A 21,891-nucleotide genomic window follows, 5' to 3' on the forward strand; every position below is an offset into this window, starting at 1 on the left:
CCAGCAGGGGCACACCAGACAGGAACACTGTGGTAGCAGCGATCGCTCTGGTTGAATGGGCTCTCGGACGGCCGGGCAGCGGTCGGATTGCCAACCGGTGAGACAGTGCATGATGCAGCCGGAGAGCCATCTGGAAATGGAAGCCTTTAAGAGAGCCTTCCCTTGATTCACAGGTCCAAAGTTCACAAACAGCTGTGATGTCTTCCGAAAACTCTTCGTGCGGTCCACGTAGAACTTCAGCGCTCTAGCCACATCCAGCGAGTGCAAAGTCCTCTCGGCCGGAGACAAAGGCGACGGGAAGAAAACTGGCAACACCAAGGGCTCGTTTTGAGGAAGTCCGACGGCACCTTGGGCATAAAGGAGGGGTGCGTCCTCAGCACCACCCTCGTGTCGTGAAAAGTCAAGTATGGAGGCTTGCAAGATAGGGCCTGGATCTCTCGAACTCGTCGTGCGGAGGTGATGGCCACGAGAAATGCTGTCTTCCACGACCGGAACTTCAACGGCGCCGAATGCATAGGCTCGAATGGGGCCCCCATGAGCCTGGTCAGCACCACGTTGAGCTCCCACGCCGGGGCAGGGGCCTTCACTGGCGGGAACGATCAGAATAGTCCCTTCATAAATTCCTTCACCAGGCGATGAGACCACAAGGACGCCCGTCCTGTAGTTCTGGTGTATCGGGAAATGGCAGCCAGATGTATCTTGATGGAGGCGTGAGCCAGTCCAGCTTTGGCCAGCGACAGTAGGTATGGCAATACTTGAGGGGCCGTAATCCGCAGAGGGTTAATCTTCTGTGCACGGCACCAGACAGAGAACCTCTTCCACTTATGTACATAGCATTTGAGAGTTGAGGACGCCCTGGCTTTTGCAAGAACCTCTCTGCAGTCAGCCGGGATATCGTATCCTCCAAACTCTAGTGCTGCAGGAGCCAAGCCTGCAAGTTCAGCGACTCTGGGTCGTGATGGAGAATGGCGTCTCCTTCTCTGGAGAGAAGATCCGCGTCCGTCGCCAGCTTGATACGTGGGGACGCTGACAAGTCCAGAAGGTCCGGGAACCAGATCTGTCTCGGCCACGCCGGTGCGACGAGGATCATCCTGCACCTGGACCTCTTGAGCTGGTTGATGAGACAGAGCAGCAACGGCAACGCGTACAGGAACAGGCCGTCCCAACGGAACAAGAAAGCATCGCCCATGCTCCTCGGCTGGGCAAACCTGCTGGCGAACCTCTGGCACTTGGAGTTCACCGCGAACAGGTCGATCTGGGGTTTGCCGGTTTGCCCCACCGTTGAAAGAGCCGATCCACCTGGTCCTGGCATAGTTCCCACTCGTGGCACGAGCGCAGCTCCCTGCTGAGTGAGTCGGCAATGGTGTTTTTTTATTCCTGCCAGGTGGAAGGGAACCAGAAACATCCCCTGGACGACGGCCCAGTGCCACAGATCCTGGGCCTCTTTGGATAGGGCTGGGGATCTGGTGCCTCCCTGCTTCCGGATGTAGAACATCGTGGTGGTGTTGTCGGTGAAGATCCTCACCACTTTGTCCTTGAGGGACGGAAGGAACGATTCGAGCGACCAGAACACGGCTCGTAGCTTCAGGATGTTGATGTGAAGAGACCTCTCCGGTGTGGGCCCCCCATCCCTCAAGGGAGGCGTTCGTCGTTACCGTCTCCTGATATGCTGGGGCCTGAAAGTCCATTCCTGCCGAGAGGTGCGCACGGGCACCCCATCATAGAATCGCCCGACAGAACTCCTCGTCGAGCGGGATCCTGTCTTCGAAGCAGCCCGCCGCTTGAATCCAGCGGGCGTCTAGGAACTCTTGTAGCGGACGCATCCAAAGTCTGCAAAGGGGCACAAGGTAGATGCATGAGGACATCATCCCAGAAACAGTGCCACCTGCGATGGGACCAGATGGGATTTGGGGTAGTTGATGGCGAATCCCAGCTCCGTGAGCAGGCGGACGGTCCTTGCTGAGTGTTCGACGGCGAGTTCTCTTGACCTTGCACGGATTAGCCAGTCGTCCAGGTAGGGGTAGACGTGGATCCCTTGCAGGCGCAGCCGCGCCACCACAGGTGTGAGGCACTTGAACACCCTGGGTGCCGACTTTAATCCGAATGGCAGGGCTCTGAATTGGTAGCGACGCCCCTGGACTACGAATCTGAGGAACTTTGTGTCCTTTTAGAATGGGGATGTGGAAGTAAGCATCCTCCAGGTCCAGTGACGATAGGAAGTCGCCCTCCTCCAGCTGTCCCAGCACGTGCTGGAGGGTGACCATCCTGAATTTCTGTGCCTTGATGTACTTGCTCAACCGACACAGGTCCAGAATGGGGCGCCAACCGCCTGTCTTCTTTCTGACGAGGAAGTATCTTGAGTATACTCCGGAGCCCCAGAGCCTCTTGGGGACGAGCTCGATGGCACCCTTCTTGAGCATCGCCCTTTCCTCCAACAGCAGTTGAGGGACGTGATTCTCCTTCCTGGCCACGGGAGGAATGCGAGGACACTTCTTTTAAAATTCCAGCAAGTGTTCGCGGGCCAGGGTGTCCAGCACCCAACGGTCGGTGGAGATGGACTCCCACACGCTGACGAACTTAGTCAGCCGTCCTCCCACCGGGGTGCTTCGGTGGGGGCCCGACGCTACGGCCGGTTCAGTCCTGCTTGGAAGAGGCCTTGCCGCCTTGGCCTCTTTGCCGACGGCAGCGAGACCCTCCTTGCTTGCCGCGGCCTCTGTAGGCCTCCTGGGACGAGGAGCGGGCCGCCTGGCGGTAAGTAGAAGAGCCGCCGCTGGATCCCTTGGAGGCTCCCCGTCTGCCTCCAGAGCTCCGAAAGGGCCGCCGTTGCTGAAGGACTTCTAGGGCTCGGGCTGTTTCCGTGTCGGTCTTGATGGCCTGGAGGGACTCATCCACCGTCTTTCCAAACAGGTTGTTGCCGTCGAACGGCATGTCCAACACTCTGGTCTGGACGTCCTGGCGAAAGTCTGTCGCCTTGAGCCATCCTCAGAGGCAAACCCCGTTGCCCAGTTGGCGAAATCCGGTATCAGCAATGTCCATTGCCACCGTTATGGCGTGATCCGACGCCATCTCTCCTTCCTGCAGAATCTGTAGGGCCTCCGCCCTCTTGTCGTCCGGTAGGAAGTCCAGCAGAGGAGCTATCTTGAACCAAAGCTCCCTGTCGTAACGGGCCACAATCGCTAAGGCATTGGCCGCCTTATGTCGTCCCATGGAGTCAAACTTCTTGCCCTCGCTGTCTGGCGGGGAAGTGGAAGTTGAAGCCGCCGCACCCGCTGCTTTCTTCTTGGCCGCTACACAGACGACCCAGTCCGGCGTGGGCTGGGCCCTGAGGCACAAGGGGGTGGCATCGGGGACCCGGTACTTCTTCTCGTACCTGTCCATCTTGGTGGGTGTCGTGGAAGGGTTCTTGAGGATAGCCAAGCCCTCGTCCCAGATGTCGTCGAGCAACGGCACCGCGAGGACCGTCTTTCTCTTGGCCTCTCGTCGTTGGTAAAGAAAACCTTCCTTTTTCTGTTCCTCAGGGCAGAGCTGGAAGAGCTCGGATGCCCTGGCTATCATGGCGTGAAAAGAGCCAATTTTGTTGGGCGAAGAGGCCTGAGGGGGGGGGGGGGGAGGGAGGAATGCGTGATGACGGGATGTCCGTTGTGTCATCGCCGCTGCCCGTCCCCGTCGCTGTATCCGTCGTCGTATCCTCCTGAGGGTCCGGCGAGGGGGATGAGGGGTCCACAGGACTCACGGGCACAAAGGGCGGAGCGGAGTGGACTCTCCTCCGCTTGTTCCGAGGGCTTCCCGACAGGCCTGGTTCTGGATCCTCCGTCGGGGTCCGTGGTAACCTCGTCCTTATCTCAGTACATAAGGATTGGATCGCCAACAAAATGGCCGCCGAGCTATCCTGGGGCTCGGGTAATGGCTTCGAAGGACAGGATGGCTGCTCCACCGGGCCCTCGTCGTCGCCATCTTCCATCACATCAGCGGGAACCTTCCCCATAGATCGAACCTTCTCGAACCTCTCGTTGAGGCCTATGAACCTCTCGTTGAGGCCTTTCACGGTTTCCACCGGATCCTCCTCGGAGGCTGAATCTGAGTCCGTAATGGCCACCGCCCTCCCCCCCCCCTCTTTCCCCACCCGGGTCTTAACGATCGTCTGGAAAGAGGATTCCCTCTGCGGCGGCAGGGAAACTCTGGGCCCCGAGGCCACCTCCACTGGCGTAGCCTCTGCCGGCTTCGCCAGGGCCACTGCGACAACCTCGATAGAGGCCTTTGCCGGGTGGATCAAGGCCCTCACCACCTTAGGTGCGTCTGGGGCCTTCGCTTTGGAGGGAGGGTCATCGCCTCGCTACCCCTCGGCTCCCTTCGAGATCGACCGGGCCTCTCCAGAAGCTTACCCGGGTTCTCGGACTTCCTCTTCCCCAAACCAGAGCGTTGGCTCGTGGTTGATCGTGCCGGGGAAGTCGCGCCCTGCCTGGCAGCCGAGGAGCCCGACCTTTCGGCGCTCCCGGACTCGTGGTGCTTGGCCTTCTGTTGGGCCCCTGTCGCCGGGGCGTCCTCACAGGACATAGAAGACCGCTCAGACTTTTTCTTCACCTTCTCACCTGCTGTGCCCTTCTCCAGCCAGGCGGCGAGGCAGGAACGACGATCTTGCTTGGTCCGTTCCGACAGGTTCTTGCAGAACGCACAGTCCTTCTCCACGTGCATCTTGTCCTCATGAAGGCAGTAGAGACATCTCGAATGCTCGTCCTCCTTGAAAACATTTTGCAATCCGCATCCTGGGCAGCTCCTGAACAGCTTGGATCCGGGCGTCGAGCTTCCCTTGTCCTGGGCCATGTCCGTTGAGGTAGGCCACAGATCTTCTGGGATCCTCCAAGAAGCGCAACTCGACAAAAACTTCACCCTTGAGGTTCGTAGAAGAATTCCAAAAACTGTCCCCCGTTATCGGAAGTAGAAACGGTGGAGCTTGAGGCTCGATTATCCGAAAAAAAGAGAAAAATCTCCTGAAAAACGCGAAAAACGCAGTAAAAGCTCGAGGGCTAAAACACGAGGACTCCCAACAATTGAACGTGCGGTAGAAATCTGAGGATGGCTGCCAGGGGAGGGGCTTAGGTAGAGGGCAGTCATTGGCTGGGGGCAGTATGACCCAGAGATCAGTGATTGGTTACTACTAAGAAAGACAGATCAGAAACGAAACTGATACTGATTTTTTGCTTTACCGAGGATTCCCGGCCTGACGACGGGGCATATTCATGAGCATGTGAATCCATGCCAGACCCCATGCTGGAGAACTTCAATTACGTCAAGTAGTCACATTGTCACACTCCCTTCAGCAGACTCTGGGTCTTTGCCTTATTCCACCGGGGATACTTTCGGTCTGACTTTTCCCCCATACATTGCTCCAGTTTCTGCAGTTGGCCCTTAACCATCTTGTTGGCCGCGGGACCCCAGGGCCCATTTCACCAACTCTGCAAGTCACTCCTCATCAGGAGCAGCCCCAGATCAGCCGTCAGCAAGGTGCCACTACTCTCCACTCACCGTGAGGTTTCTTTGGTCCCCAAGGCACTAGAAAGCACAGGCGCGCTCCTTCCCTCCTGACAAACCCCCAGTAAGTGCTCCCTGCTCCCCAGTTATGAGGGTTCCCACAGGTCAACTTACCGCTCTCCTGGCAATCTATTACTCCAGAGCGACCATCTTGGCATGTGGTACTCGCACACCTTCCTCACACCTCCATCCTAGCCACCGTGGTCAGTGCCCTGCGGTCCAGCTGACGAACAGGTACTTCAGTGATCCCTTGGGCTTCTATGTCCTCGGCCAGCCAAGCCAGGCTGTGACCAGTGTTCTTGCTCCTGGCCGGAGCTTTAGCAATCCACCTCTGTGCCCGCCACACAAGCCGCCGTGAAGGTCTCCTCTGCCAGCCCCAATGCTGTAACCAGTTCCTCGCCTTCAGGTCCGTGCTCTGGCGTAGCCTACTCCTGATAGGAGCATGCGATGTGCTATCCGCTCCCCCGCTATTGTCCCAGTCACACAGCTGGGAGTTGGGCAGATCCCTGTTGGGGCGCACTACAGCAGTGGCCTTACAGGATCCCCATTGTTCCGGGGACTAGATCTAGACCGTGTGGTGCCTGTGGGCTTCCATCACCACGCTCCACATTTGCCAGCATTGCACACCCATTTACAAGCACTGATGGTGACACCAAAAAAGTGGGCAGAGGAATCCTCTAGTGAGCGCGACACTCTGGGCACCAAACACCCGTGGGCTCATTGCTCCTTCGCTCAACTAACTGGGGTCAATAAGTACGCAGGAAATCAGTAGTTAGTGGTGGTGGCACTAGAGATGGTTACCTCTTTAAGCTCTGTTGCACCAAGGATACCTTAAATATTTCATGGAAAATAAAAATACTTACATATATACAACTCAGTTAGGTAACCCCCCTATCGGTTATCTGCTACTTACGAATCACAAGCAGTTTTTCAATTAATGAATGCATTCGCCAAAGTAGGGAGCACAGACATGAAACGCACATCAAGAGATAGGCCCTAAATTACAAGGCACCCTGCACCATATACAAAATTCAGAAGTCAAAGTCCTATCTTGTGCCAGGCTTCTGGTAGTTTAAAGTGTTCCAAAGGTTCCTGAGGAGAGTAGTGCAGGAGGGCCCACTCAGTGCAGGACATTTTGTGAAGTTAGTTAGTGCAGGGGAAAGGCCACATGTGAAATAGTGGCTTTGGGGTTTAAGTTGGCCTACAGTGAAAGGTGGAGCTACTACCACCCTTGGGGTTCACAAGGATGACCCACAGAAGTTCTGCACCCCCTTCCTGGGCCAACCTCTGATAGCGCTAAGGTAAGCAGAGCTTTGCAGCAAATACAAACCGAATGCATATGTGCATGGTTCAAAAGATAAGTAATCACAGGCCCCTGAGCCCCTGGAAAGTTAAGTCCCATGCAACAGTAAATCACTGGGGAACGTGTGCCCCACTGTTGTAGCTGCGCAGGTCCGTCAGGTTGTGTACTGGAGGGTGAGCACTGCTGGTCATCTTCAGGTTCCTCTGGAGACCTCGAACTGTATGGGGACACCCAGATTCGCTTGCACGAAGGAGACCCTCACCAAGATCTTCACTAATCCATGCCTTGCAGGACACCAGATAAAGTCAGGGGGCACTCATGGCAGGAGTTCAGTCTTTCAGCAGCTCGTCTCCTGGTAGAGGGCAGCACAGTGGATTTCCAGAGTCCTAGTAGAGCATTAAGAATGCCCAGAGAGTTCTATACGATTGGCCAAACGGAATTCCTTGCAAAGATGAAAAGGTGGATCCGGACTGGCATAGGAAATTAAAAGATGTATGCACTAATGACCGAAACCAGGCGATTTACCTTTAGAGCAGGACAGGTAACTAGTTGGTCCCTCTAGTCGGAGGGAGGGAGGCACCTCACATAGGTCTTACATCTCGATTAGGTGGTCTAGGTTCCAGACGCAGTAGTATAGGCTGACACAATGCGGATTTCTGCAGCACTCCTCCAGCGTGTCTCATTTGTCTTCTTCAGCTCCATGGTGCCCACAACCAAACCCAGACACTCACTACACATGATGCATATTGACGACTCACTCCATTCATTCATGTCGGCTCCACCCCAAGGGTGTACACACAACAAGCAGCCCCTGTCATACAAAACACTCCCCCATTTACTCAGGCTGAGTCAGCCAATCGCACACAAGTGCATTCATGCAGGCAGCACCCAATCAGGCTCACAGTCAGGCTATTCACCAGAAACCAGACACCCACAACACAGAATCTGTATTGGGAGATACTCCCCAGCCTTTCAGTGTACCACACTGCATTCATTCCAGTTTGTCAGGGCTGGCTCAGGCATTGTGTGTCACAACCAAAACCAGACACTACACAGAATGCATATTGACTACTCAGGTAGGGTGCACCCCAAGGGTGTACCCACAATAAGCAGTCCCTGGGAAGGCTCAAGACAGCCCGACAGGAGGCAGCCCCAGAGCCATATATGGTCCTTCCATCCAACAGCCAATCAGGGTAACGGAACAGAGGCAGGGCGTCTCAGAACTTTGAAAAACAAGGGGAGAGGCAAGGGAAACCAAGAGGCCACCAGTGGCCATTTTGCCTTTGTGTAGGAATCCATTGATTCCCATGGCAGGGCATCCCAAAAATGATGAATTGCCAGAATCACAGCCAAGTCCGCATGTAGCTGCCACCAGCACATACCCAGCTCTGTGGGCAACATGCCCAGAAATATACACCAGGGGTGCAGGGTGGTACCCCTACCCATGGAGCCCTAAGGGTATCCCATGGGTCTTTGTCCACCAAGAACAAAATGAAGAGCTGCACTGCCAGGGGCCTAAACTGGAGTCCTGTGCAGAAGATAAGCAGAAAACACAGTCTAAGGAGGTATAGGACAAGGAGGCCCTGGCCCTCCAATACATTGCCAGCATCAAACATCCAAGGAGGAATTTAAGACATTGTGCATTGCCTCCCCTCCAGCCAATTCCCGGTGAAGGCCTGCCTCTCTGGACTGAACTTCCAAAGTCCTTATTCTGTGCTTGGACACATTGGCTGGTGGGACCCACCAGTCCAGACACCTGCACGCTGAACCTGCAGCCTTCAGAAGTGTGCCAGAACCATCCTGTGGGCAGACCAGCTCCATCCAGAGCATATGCTGTGCATCGGTTACCATTCCCAGTTTCACCTCTGAACTCAGCAAATCTCTAGCTTGTGACCCAAGAACAGTCCTCCTGCGGCTGCTGTTCTCCAATTCGAACGGGCCTTCTAGGAGGGGCTTGTCTTTGCCATGCAAGTCGCCTGCCACCACCCGAGCACTGTTCTTTGCTGCTGCCTGCTTCCAGTGGAAAACATCAAAAAACCATCTCATCCAAGTTCAAAATCGCCACCTAGCTTGACCCAACGCAGAGGCTGAAAACTGCCACTGTACCCACAACCTTTGGACCCCTGAAACAGAACCAGCAATAAAAGTAAGTGAGCGTACCAAATATAAGAACACTAGTGGTGGTTTGTAGTGGAATCAGAGTAAGGGGGTAAAACCCTGCATAGCTTTTTATAACACCCCATGCCTCCACAGCCATAGGTTTGTACAGGTACAAAGTCCTGTCCCTTGCTGGTAGTGATCAATAGAGGTCTGGCCAAGGTGTCTAGTGATCCCCTTCCACTCCCCCAGGATTTCCTTAAAGTGGTAAGATTTTGAGAGGACCCATAATCTTTGTAATGTAACCCGTGTTATTTCATCTTTGGAACATTTTACTCACCTGTTGTCTTCTCCACTACTTGTTTTCTTCACTTAAAACGCCTGACTGGCCACAAAGGTTTTTTCTTGGTTCAGTGTGTTTCGGCAAAGGGATGCAAATTGCACTTTGAGGTTAGTCAGAGCAGGTGACTTGGTTGGTCCCAACTTGTCAAGGGAACATGTTACCAATGCAAGGTCTTTGGTCCAGTGGCTCTAGGAATTCACAGTCAGTCAAGGATCCTCTTCAGGCTACACAGGACTCACTGTACAAAGTGATTGTGCATGCCCTACTCCATTATCAGAGAGTTTGAGCCCTGGGACAAACCCAGCCACTAATCATAGTGATGCTGGCAACCAAACATTTCACAACTACCAAACCACTGACTACCATATTTAAACATTGTTCCCGGGCTTTAGACTGGGATGTGCACTCACACTAGTTTTAATCATCCAGTGTCCAAATTAACGCAGCAACAGGGTTCACCCTACCTCCGACATGTAGTCTATACAAGGCTGACTGACGTAGCTACCTCACAAGTTGGGTGAGGAGAAGAAATCCCACTGCATTTTAGTCATGGGGTTTACATCCACCCACACAAAGGATTTTAATTGGGGGTTCTGTCCAGCTACCGTGGGCATACCACTTGTAACCCAACGCTAATTAAGTACTTTGCCAACAACCATAAGGGATGGAAGCAAGAGGGGTGCAGGCAAGTTGACAGTAAGAACTAAGGGGGAAAAATGAGGAAGGGGTTAGTGCAGAGAGGTTAAAGACAACCAGTTATCCCCCCACCACGATGAAATGGTGCAAAACACATTTGCCTGGTGTCAATTAATAAAATATAGCACTGGGGAAAAACAGGTTTCAACTGGGCAAGCACCCTGAATAAACTACATAAAACACCAAGTCCATCTAGCTGTTAATATTTATATGCAGGAAATTGTTAGTTTGATTGAATACATGCAACCCCGCCCCTTTCTGTCCTGATGCATCAAACCAACCCATCCATTTCCATGTTCAACATACAAGCAACAACTCACCCCTTGGCTGACTCAGGTTTGCTGAAGCCATTGAGAGGGATGTCAACTCTGGAGAACGATCCTGGAGCAGACCACTTTGGAATAAAACACAAAGAGAGGGTGGGTAGCAGCAGGCAAGTACATTTTGTTCAACTTCTATATTTGTGCAAGTCATGTCTGTGGGGAAGCTATAGCAAGAACACCTTGAAGCATACTGTTGTGGTAGTGAACACACGTCAGATGTTTTCCAAATGATACAAGTTTCGGAAGTTAATGGTTTCTGGTTGCTGGTGTGCAAAAACCCATACATTTCATCCTATGAATCAAGCAACTTCCTGTTTAAGTCAACAGCCAGCGCAATCAGAGTTTTATGTAAAGATCCCTGATGACAACTTGTCATGAGAGTATAGAGCATTGACAGGTTGTTTAGGTAGAACGCATTCCATGATTGATTACTACCAACACAGGTAAGTTACATTCTTCCTCGCAGTATCACAGTTCATAACTGTTCTGCTAGAATAGCAAGCAAAACCCTTCCAAGATAGGAAGTAGGCAGTATATAAAAGGCAACTTCGAGTAATTACACACATTCCTTAAAGCAGCTTTGCACATCTACACATGAGCGTTGGCATCTGAATGGATGCATGTGTGCCTCTTAAAAAGGTATGAACCTCCATTCATCAGCCTTACATATTTGTGTCATGGTAGTATTCCAGAACAAGGCCACAGGAGCTCTGGGTTTATATTCTTGTAAACAATGAAAATATTTACAACTAATCCCTGAACACACCATCTTGCTATTGTATGCTTCACACCTGCCTGATACAATGGATACAAAGACAATTTCTTAGATCTTCTATCCTTTCTCTCATGCAGGAGTGTATGAATGCATTTTATAAAACGCACACCTAGCTGGGATGCGACAGAGCACTATCCAAAGAGGATGCACCCATAGGCTTTGGTTACAAGCAGAGTGCATGGGTAGCAGAGACGCTGGGATGGGTAGGGGAAGAGAAAGTGGGGGAAGGATGGTTGAGGGACATAGGTTGGGAAACTAGGGTTGAGCGGAGCAATCAGCAGCTGGAAAGATATTCTTTGTAGAGTAAGGTCTCCCGAAGTGTTATGGTCTATGTAGTATTGTTATGAAAAGTGTTGCCCGCTTCCACATCTACTTCAATGGTACCCTAATTTGCTAGCCATTTTGTGACCCCCAACCTGATTTTTGGGAGCAAGGTAATAAACCTCCCTGACCGAGAGGACATTGTCAAAATCCCAACTGCTATTGGATCCAGATGGCGTAGTTGAAGAGTCAAAGTCAAATCAGCTTGTTAACATGGACATGCATGGAAAGGTTAGTAAGGGACATTGGAGTGCTGAGGCGGAAACGTTGGGGGTTTAGCAGTATTACATTAAGGAGACAAAGTGAAGCACCTTCCGTTCATCACAGTCTACATTTTACTAGGTCTATGATTAATTTACTGCTGTTAAAACCCTAAATTGTACATGCAGGTAAGCATTCAAAAAGGTATTTACTTGGTATATGGCAATTATTTAAGAGCTCATTCAAATTACAGTGCATTGGGAGAGTAATTTGATAAAGTACCTCATGTTAGGAAAGATTTTATTTTTGATGCTTTCATTCCATAGACCTCAATGGCACACCCTGCCTTTTGCTGTTGTGCTGAACCTTTCCTGATTTTGGAGGTAACTGAAGCATTTTTGCTCTTCTTACCTTGCTAGGCTCATCTGTTTTGAGGGCACTGATCAGTCCGCAAGGAACAAGTTACTTACCTGTAACGCTTGTTCTCCAGCATGGGCCTTGCATGGATTTACATCAGGGATCGAAATTAAGATTTGACAAGCTGGAACTAAAAGCAGCTCTCGAGTATCCAGAATTACCAAGTGATCAGAAGCTACCAATGGGGAACCCGGAGCTACTGCATATCGTTCTGCAAATCTAACTTCCACATAAGATGTAAACATATCACTTTGTCCATTATTTATAACCCCTTATGTTTTAAATGTCATATAGATGCGTCCTAATGCTCATTTAAAGATTGTCCAAAACGCACAGATTTCAATCCACCCAGATGCGTTTCCTCCACATCAAGCCAACTAGGACCTTCTAGACCAAACGCGGGAGCTAATTAGCGCCCAGCTCCCCTTAATTTCAAACCCTGTACATGGTATGAATATTACCAGTCAGGCTGGGAATCCTCTGTAAAATAAAGCAGTTTAGCTTTAAACTAAAAATAGCAGTGTTGCTTGCATAGCCTATTGCCGTCACTTATGGTCATACTGCCCCCACTCGTCTTCCTTAGCGCCACCTCTGATGGCCATCTTCAGATTTGGTTGGGCACAAAAAGTGGCTGTAAGGACCCATAAATAGCTGCAGAGGGGAAAATAGGGAAGGTTTGCATGTGAATCCATTCAAGACCCATTCTGGAGAACAAGAGTTACAGGAAAGTAACTTGTTTGCTCTCCAGCATGGGGTCTTGCATGGATTCACATGCTATGAATAAGATTACACAGCAGTACATATAAACAACCACAAGAGGTGGTAAGGCTCAACAGAAGCAATAAAACGTACCCCTGGAACACACCTCAAGAAAACAGGTTGTGAAGCACCGCTTGTCCGACACGAGACTCCTCCCTGGAATCCATGTTGACACAGAAATTCGTAAAGGTGTTGCAGATATCCAGCAGGGGAACACCAGGGAGGAACACCGCTGTAAGTGCGATTGCTCTGGTGAAATGGGCCCTCTTGTCGGCCTGGCAATGGCCTTTTGGCCATGTGATGGACAATGCATGATGCAGCCCGAGAGCCATCTGGAGATGGATGCTTTTGATGGGGCCTTCCCATGATCCACATATCAAAAGTTCACAAACAGTTCAGAAGTCTTTCTAAAGTTGTTCATGCATGCAGCATAGAATTTCAAAGCATGCACAACATCCAGTGAATGCAAAGACCTTTCAGCAGGCAAAGAGGGGTTTGCAAAGAAAACTGGCAGCACCAAAGTCTTGTTTAAATGAAAGTCTGACAGGATCTTGGGCACCAAGGAAGGATGGGTCCTTTTAGAACCACTTTTGCTGCGTGGAATGACAAATACAGTGACTGGCAAGAGAGCTTGTATCTCACCAACTCTCCTGGGCGAGGTGGTAGCCACGAGTAGAACACGTTACTTACCAACTGGTAACGTTCTTTCGACTGGATGTTCCTCCAAAGCATTCCACATCTTTGACATGTAATGTCCACAGCTGCGCACCTCGGAAACTTTTTCGGCAGAGGGCGTCCTGCATTGATGGCTTCGGGTCCATGTCCCTCGAGGGCCTCCGTTGAGGACGACGTCACAGGAGGTTATAAATAGGACACATGGTGCACATAGCCTCAGTTCAAGTTTTTTCCCCCCAGAACGTGTGACACCATTCAGATGCCTGCCAGACTGCATTTAGCCTTGCGGAAACGGAAGCTGCAATCGCATAGGAAATTCTCCTGAGGGGCAGACTGGGAGAGCGATATGGAATGCGTTGAAGGAACACCCAGTCGAAACAACGTTACCAGTTGGTAAGTAACTTGTTCTTCGAATGGATTGTCCCCCAATGCATTCCACATCTTTGACAGACTCCCAAAGGAGTACCAGTAAATGGAGGAGGGAAAATAATTTAGAATACCCAATTAGATTGTGGAATAAAGAACTGCTTTCCCAAAGGCCATATCCTGACCATGGATTGTATCCAGGGAATAATGTTTTAAAGCCCAAGTAGCTGCATCACAAATATTCCTAATAAGAATACCCCGCTGGAGGGCGGTGGAAGTAGCCACGCCCCTAGTGGAATAAGCTCTCAACTCTTCAGGAGGGTCTTTACCTGCCAACCGGTAGCACTCCGTAAGGGCACGGATAAGCCACCTGGACAAGGTCTGTTTGGTAACAGCCTGGCCCAACCGGTGTCCAGCATATCCTACAAAGAGTTGATCGTCCACTCTGACTCTGGACATCCTAGAAATGTAAAAGCTAAGAGCTCTCCTAGGATCTAACCGATGGAGACACTCCTCTTCCTTACCAGGATGAGGAGGGTAGAAAGATGGAAGAACCATCTTTTGACTCAAATGATATTCAGAGACGACCTTAGGTATAAAAGAAGGACGTACTCGCAGAACAACCCTGTCCTAATGAAACAGTAATAGGTGGTTTAGCCGAAAGCGCCTGCAATTCACTCTGTGAGCGGAAGTAACCACAACCAAGAACACAGTCTTGAAGGACAGTAATCTCAGAGGACAAGAGTGCAAAGGTTCAAATGGAGCACCCATGAGAAATCTGAAAACCAAATTCAAATCCCAAACCGGCATCTGGAAAGGGGACGGCGGGAATACATTAGTCAGTCCTTTAACAAATGGAGAAATCAAAGGAATCTTAAAGTAAGAACATTCTTCAGACGAGCGCTTAAAGATATACAGCGCCGCCAGGTAACCTTGAACGGTACCCACTTGAAGGCCAAAGAAAGCAAGAAAGACAAAAACATAGGAATGGAGCACTGAAAACGATCAACATTGTGATTCCTGCACCAGTCGCAGAATTTACGGCAACGATATAGGGATTTTGTTGCAGGCCGCCTGGCCGAAAGCAACACCTCCATTACGTAATCCAGGAGGTTGCAATCCTTATACCTCAACCTTTCAGAAACCAAGCGTGAAGGTTGAGAGTCTTGACCTCTGGATGGAGAACCGGACTCTCCTCCCCTCAAGAGCAGACCCTCTCGGCGGGGAAGACGGCGTGTAGGGCAGATGGACATTTCCAGAAGGTCCCGGTACCACACTCTGGAATTACGGGGACTGGAAAACGCATACAGCAGTGGGAATGACCAATCCACCACGAATGCGTCTTCTAAGGCTCCTCTTGGAGGAAATTCCCTTGAGCAGAATCTCTCGCACTTCCAGTTGACAGTGGTGGCGAAGAGATCCACTTACGGGGTTCCCCAAAGGGCGAAGATCTCCGGAAGGACTTCCTGAGCCAACTCCCACTCGTGAGAGACTGTGCTCTGCCTGCTCAGAGTGTCTGCTGCTGCATTTTCGTCGCCGGCCAGATGAACTGCTGAGATCGAAATTTCCTGCTGGATGGCCCAGAAACAGAGCTGCATTGCCTCTCTGCACAACGGGAGTGACAGTGACCTTTTTTGTTGAGGTAATGCATGGCCACAGTGTTGTCCGTCATGATTAGGACACTCTTCCCCTGCACAGAGCAGGCTAGCCTGATGGCCCTCAGCTCTAACAGGTTGATGTGGAGTCTGGACTCTGACGGAGGCAAACGACCACCGACGGTCAAGTTGTTGGCATGAGCGCCCCCATCCTGTGAGGGAAGTGGCCGTCACTACAGTCACCTCCAGCCACAGTAGCCAAAACGGTTCCCCCTTCATCATGTTCGCTTCGTTCACCCGCCTTGAAGTGGCCGTAGCCGCCTGGACCACCAAACTCTCAGGAGTGGGGTGAGTGGATAAATAGCTTAGATCACTAACGAAAGGGCGGTACTTCTTTGTCAAAGATTTATTAACAGAAGGAAGAGATTCCGGGGACTGCCAAGCAGCTGCCACCCTTTTCTGCAAGGTGAGATGAAACGGAAACACCAGGTCAGAGGAAAGACCTTGATCTAAGATGTCTGTTATTGCATCCTGTACAAAGTCTTCAGGAGGACTGGACCAGTCCAGATACTCCGAGACCCTAGCCATAAGCCTCCTGTATGAAGACTCAACATGAGCCCCAGGCTCAGGCCTACCAAATTCCACTTCCGGAGAAGTGTCCAACCCACTGACATCATGGAGAGATTGCCTCAAGTCCTCCAACTGAGTGTCTCCCGAAGAAACTGGAGCCACATCAAGTTCACCAGGGTCCTCAAATTCAGACCTTTCCTCCTCTTCATAAATGTCGTCCAGAGGGATTTGAAACCATGACCTAGGGACAGAAGAGGGCCTGTACTCCAAAACTGGCCTCACAGACTTCCCATTAGCTTTCCTTGGACATCCGGGTACTCAAAGGACAAATTGCGGGCAAAACCACCTGAAGGCATCGAGATCGCCGAAGGCTTCGACACAGAGCGCCGACGGCGCAGTGGGCTGATAAGATTTCAAAGCATTGACGTCCGAGTCAGACGGACACGGCGCCGATCGAGTCAACGCTGGCATCGAGCCCTTCGTAGGTTGCCACGGTCTCCGTGGGGACAAGGACCGAGACCTAGAGGCATGTCTGTTGTGACTGTCCTGAGTCCAAACGAAACCTAGAAGGTTCCCTGTGCGTGTCGCGGACCCAAGCCCGAAGGCGTGCGAGCCGCGGTACGAGACCATTCCTTGCCGGCTTCATGAGAAGGCACGAGCGGAACCGTGCCCTGCGATTGAAATATCGGCAACATCTGCTCCTTAAAAGCAGCCCATTCCTCTGGAGTCGAAGACTTCGTCTGGCATGCCACTTTCCTTGAGGCACCATCCTCCGAGGAGAACGGGGAAGGCAACCGGTGACAGCGCTTCCTAGAGTGCCGGGACGAGGAAAACGAATGGCGGGAACCACTCCGGGACAGAGATCCCCGGGTCTCCTCCCGACGCGGAGCGTCACCCCTCGAGTCATCGGTGGAAACCCCCTTGGACGATTTAGATTTACGGGACTTAGTAGGCTCAGAGCCCCTACCTAACTGGAGCTTCCCCCTCCACAAGGCCTTGGCAGTTAGCGAATGGCATTTCGAACAGTCGTCTGTGTCGTGAGACTCGCCCAAGCACCACAGACAAATGAAGCAACACGTTTGTGGAAAAAAAAATGGAACTGGGGCTACATTCACCGTGCGTCCTATATATAACATCCGGTGACGTCGCCCTTGCCGGAGGCCTTCGAGGGATATCGACGCAGGACGCCCACTGCTGAAAAAAGTTTCCGAAGTGCACAGCTGTGGACATTACATGTCAAAGATGTGGAATACGTTGGAGGACACAATCCATTGGAAGTAACCATTATATCTCTGTTGAACTCATGTGACCTTTGCTACACAGCCACTGCTACACAGCCATCGCTGTATATCCAGGTGAATTCTCACTGCTTGAACACTGTCAAAGTCATATGATTTTGGAATACAGCCCTTTTAAACCTAGTTGAAATCTCAACACAAACGCTGAACTGAAAATGGTAGCAGTCGGCTAAACCGCACTGCATCAAATTAAAATCCTCCCACAGCGCCCTGCACCTCTTCCATCCCTCACCACACCCTGCACCCCCATAGTAAGAGAGCGGACACAAGACTGACACCATCTGGTAACTAAAAAGAACCTGGCCATCACAGGAAGGCAACCACCTCGGAATTGGATACAACAGGACACAACAAAAGGGACCCACAAGGAGAGACAGTCACACAGGACACCACAAGGAGGCGAACGCCTCAATGAACCAGATACAAGACCCAACCAAGCGACCCCCACAAGGAAAGACAAGCACACAGGACCCCACAAGCGACTAACCACCAGGTGTGACCAAAGGAGGCACCCAGAACAGTTGAACCCAATATAGGACCCACAAGAGACCATCAAACCATAAATTACCACAGTGAGGCTTCTAGCCAATGTGAATCCTGTACAACTACAAGACCACAAGTTCCGACAAGGGAAGATCAAACCCAGGGAAATACAGGGAGGCTTTTGTAACTCTGAATCCCATACAACTATAAAACCAAAGGTTCCCATAAGGGAAAATAAAAAAAATAAAACCTAGGTAATCCCAGAGGCTTCCCCAACTGTGAACGAGACACCTACACAGGCCACCACAGAGATTCCCTCACCACTGGCAACCGATGACAACTACACAAACTTCAATACCCCACAGAAAGAGACGGCCACACAGGAACCCTCAAGGAAAGATCAGACCATGGTACACCAAAGGAAAGCTATCATCACTGTGAACCAAATACAACCAAACACCAAACTTAATCCCGACCACTAAAGTCTGCCACCTACAGCCTAGGCAAATACCAGAACGCAGAGTCAGTCCGAGGCAGCGGAAGATGTCCCCCTGGCCAGGTTAACCAACTGACAACCAACCGCCAAACCTAATCCAAACACCGAAGTTGGTCACCCATCACCTAGGCTAATTCCAGATACAGTCTGAAGCAGCGAAAGATCTTCCCTACAGCCAGGTAACTAAATGAAAGATACCAGGCCCAACCCATAACCCCTAGACCACCCTAGCTAAGGGATATCCTGGTGCTCAGAAAGCCAGACCATTGACAAGTCTACCCCTAGAGTAAAGTCCCCCACCAGAACAGTACCCTTCCTAATATGCCAAGCATCAGGAAAGACCAGGCACAAGGAACAACCAAAACAGAGCAAACAAAATGGAACAATCTTGGAATGCCATACTAGGAAATAGACGCACGCCAAGGGACAACACACTCCCACGCTGAACAGAAATAAATCCATTTGCAAGAACAAGACCAAAATTCCTCTACATGTCAACCCGCCACCCACTTGGACAGCCACTGACACCGAAGAACTTTAAGCACATCACCAGGACTACAAGGGGAAAGATATGAAACACAAACAAAACAAAAAGGAGACCACCTCACCACACCATTCATCACAAAAAACGAGCACGACTAAAAGGCACCATCAACCACAACCAGGAGAAGACAACAAAGACATCAACCCAATTCGGAACCTAACCGAAATACTCAATCAAGTAACAGATTCCACAAACCGAAACACACAATCCGGTGGCAATCATGAACAACAACATGACCACCAAAAGACACAGCCGAAGACCAAACAGACCACAACAAACAAATCGATACACTGCAACCTAGTCAACGTTAGATCGATGTCCAAGAACACGTGAAATTTATGATCTGCTATGCGACAGATATATAAATCCTATTCCTCACTGATACCTGGCGAACACAAAACTACAAGATCATAGTGCACAACTGCCTACCAAACAACTTCAAAAATCAAGCAAGCAAACAGAAGGAAAAAGAGGAAGACTCGTGGCTTACAAGGACCACCTAAAACTAAAAGCTCAACCATTGACATCCCAAACTGCGAACTCATACACCTAGCCTCAAACCAACGTGTTTACTCGTCTACAGGCCACCAACCTACGACACCACATTCATAGACACCTTCATGGAAGCCGTCACCCACATGGCCATTAAGCACAACCACCTAATCATCCGTGGAGACTTCAAAATCTGGTTCGAAGCAGAGAACATCTACTCACCCAAAACACCAACCAACTAGTGACAACGAAACTATGACAAATGGTGAAATGCAATCTTCGGCAACAAAAACCTGGTCACAACTGCACCCTCCATGCAAATCATTTGGAGTGACCACCTCATAACCTTTGTGATCCTTCTCTATCAACCCTCCAACCTTGTAAAGAATTTGGACAAAGAAGCGAACCTAAACATCAAACTAGAAGCCACAAAACTGTCACTCGCCACCCTAAACGTAACCGGCATAGAAGAAACAATAGACACAATCCCAAAATGAATCATGAAGAGTAGATGACATTGCACCGGAAGAACCTTTCAACCCATCACAAAAGAAAACAATTGCAAGATTGTTTATGCCCCATATCAAAGCACTGAAAAAACAAACGGGGAAACTAGAACAAGAATGATGGAAAAGCTACAACCAACAAAACAAAACCCACCTAATAAAAGACACAGACTATACAACGTCAACATTCTCAAACCAAAAAAGACATACTATAATGAACGGGTCGGGTCGCTAGAGCAGGCAACACCCAAAAAGAAATATTCATAAATGAGATGAGAAACCCTTCCATGTGCAACACCACACAGATCCCTAAATGAAAAACTATGCAACAACCCATTTCAAGAACAAAATCACCAAATTTCAGCAAATCATACAAAGCAGGCTAAAACAAACAGCAGCTCAACCAGCCAACACCAGAGTCACCGACCAGACTAAACCTCCTCCCCAATCTCAGATAAATTCAACAGCCTGGTGAGCAAAAGGAACATAGTGGGTTCCCAGCAAATCCCTGAGCACCGGACAACTGCAAAAGCATCCTCTCGCAGACAACATAGGGAGAATACCTCTTCAACCTCTCACTAGCAACAAAAAACACTGCCACAAGCCTTTAAATCAGCTTACGTTAAACCACTCCTTAAAGACACTTCGGGAAACATGGAAGACCTTACAAACTACCGACCAAAATTCAAAGCTACCAGAAAGCTATGTCTACGAACAAATCTTGGAATAAGTGGAAAACCACCATCTGCTAGGTCAGGCACAAGTAGGCTTCAGACCCATGAGAGGAACGAAAAAACAAACTGCTCTATCATTCATCTATCCAACGCACACTACAACACAAACTACTCAATCTCTCAACAGCATTCGGCACAGTCAACCATGACACTCATGAACAAACTAGATATTGGGATCGGCAAAACAGCTCTCCTCTGGCTAAAATTATTCCTTACAGAAAGAACAGAAACAACTTGGCTAACACCATTCAAATCAACACCTCGGACAGCAACATGCGTGTTAGGGAGAATTCTCTGTTTAGGCTGAATTTCCCTACCTAGTGAGTCCCCCAGCAGCTTTGCTGGATTTCTGGGGTTTCTTTTTTTTCTCCTGCCAAGAGTGAGACTCTTCTACCCTCACTCTTGGACATGTTGAACTGTGTTCTCTTGGTCAAACCTTGTGTTGAATGGGCTATGGGGTCTTTTACTCCATAGGGCCTCATGTATTTTTGTGATGTGGGTTACACAGCACCCTCTGTGCAGTAACCCAGGGGTGTCCTAGGGACTCCCCAACATAGACTCCATACCCTGGGACTGACTACTGTCTCCCAGGGCATGTAAAGTCACCAAAGACTTTACTAGTCTTAAATCCTGAACAGAACCAGTACAAACCATCATATTGTGGACGTACTGGCTGGGGCAATTCAATTGCCCCAGGGTCTGTTAGTCGAGGGGGCACATCTCCGTCCCCCCTGATCGAGTTTTGGCTGGTGGCAGTGGAAACTACTTTTTATATTCGACCGCGAATATTTCCCTATGGGATTTCCCATTGTTTTAGGCTAACACATTTAATTATTTATTTACGGTAGCCTTAAACATACCGCCGGTTTATATATTTATTATTATAACTCCGGTTGTTTTTTTTTTGCCAAAGCTTGATCCTAAAATGGCGTTGGTGTTCGCCTCTGTAACTCTAACCCAAAGTGGAGCCCTTTGTTCCACTTTTGGCGGGCTTCTCCACAGAAGCCCTCCAAAGTGGTGCCACTCTGTCTGGGGTACTTAGGAGGGGTGGAGGGGGATTTAGGCACCCTGGACTGAGTTACCTTGGTAACTCAAGTCGCACTCCGTCCTGATTGGCCCAAGTGGTGAGCCGCCCGGCTCACCACTTAGCATGTTTGAGTGACAGCTAGGCTGGGTGAATGGGGGTTTGCTGCATAAAAGCAGGGCTTTGGGGACTGGAACTTCAGAAGTCGCCACAGGACCAAGAATCCGACGAGGGAAGAGCTGAGCTGACCTGCTTCGACGACACCAACCGGTGGAGCCCTGCTGAACCGTCTCACCACTTTTCCCAACGACCGAGGAGAACTCTTAACGGAGTGGCTCCTTCCC

At 50.3% G+C, this 21,891-nt stretch overlaps 1 protein-coding gene across 3 annotated transcripts in view; it reads right to left on the reverse strand.

Moving 5' to 3' along the window:
- Positions 1-21,891, reverse strand: part of TTLL4 (tubulin tyrosine ligase like 4) — a 1,554,536-nt gene that overhangs the window by 65,009 nt on the left and 1,467,636 nt on the right. For 2 of the 3 annotated variants that reach the window (XM_069616870.1, XM_069616872.1), the window contains one exon: positions 10,289-10,362. The exons of the other annotated variant lie outside the window; for it this stretch is intronic. In XM_069616870.1, the coding sequence (XP_069472971.1) occupies positions 10,289-10,362 (74 nt within the window). The remainder of the gene's footprint in view (positions 1-10,288; positions 10,363-21,891) is intronic. 3 annotated transcript variants of the gene reach the window in all.

Source organism: Ambystoma mexicanum, chromosome 9 (genome assembly GCF_040938575.1).
Source record: "Ambystoma mexicanum isolate Mex_15411 chromosome 9, UKY_AmexF1_1, whole genome shotgun sequence".
NCBI lineage: Eukaryota > Metazoa > Chordata > Amphibia > Caudata > Ambystomatidae > Ambystoma > Ambystoma mexicanum.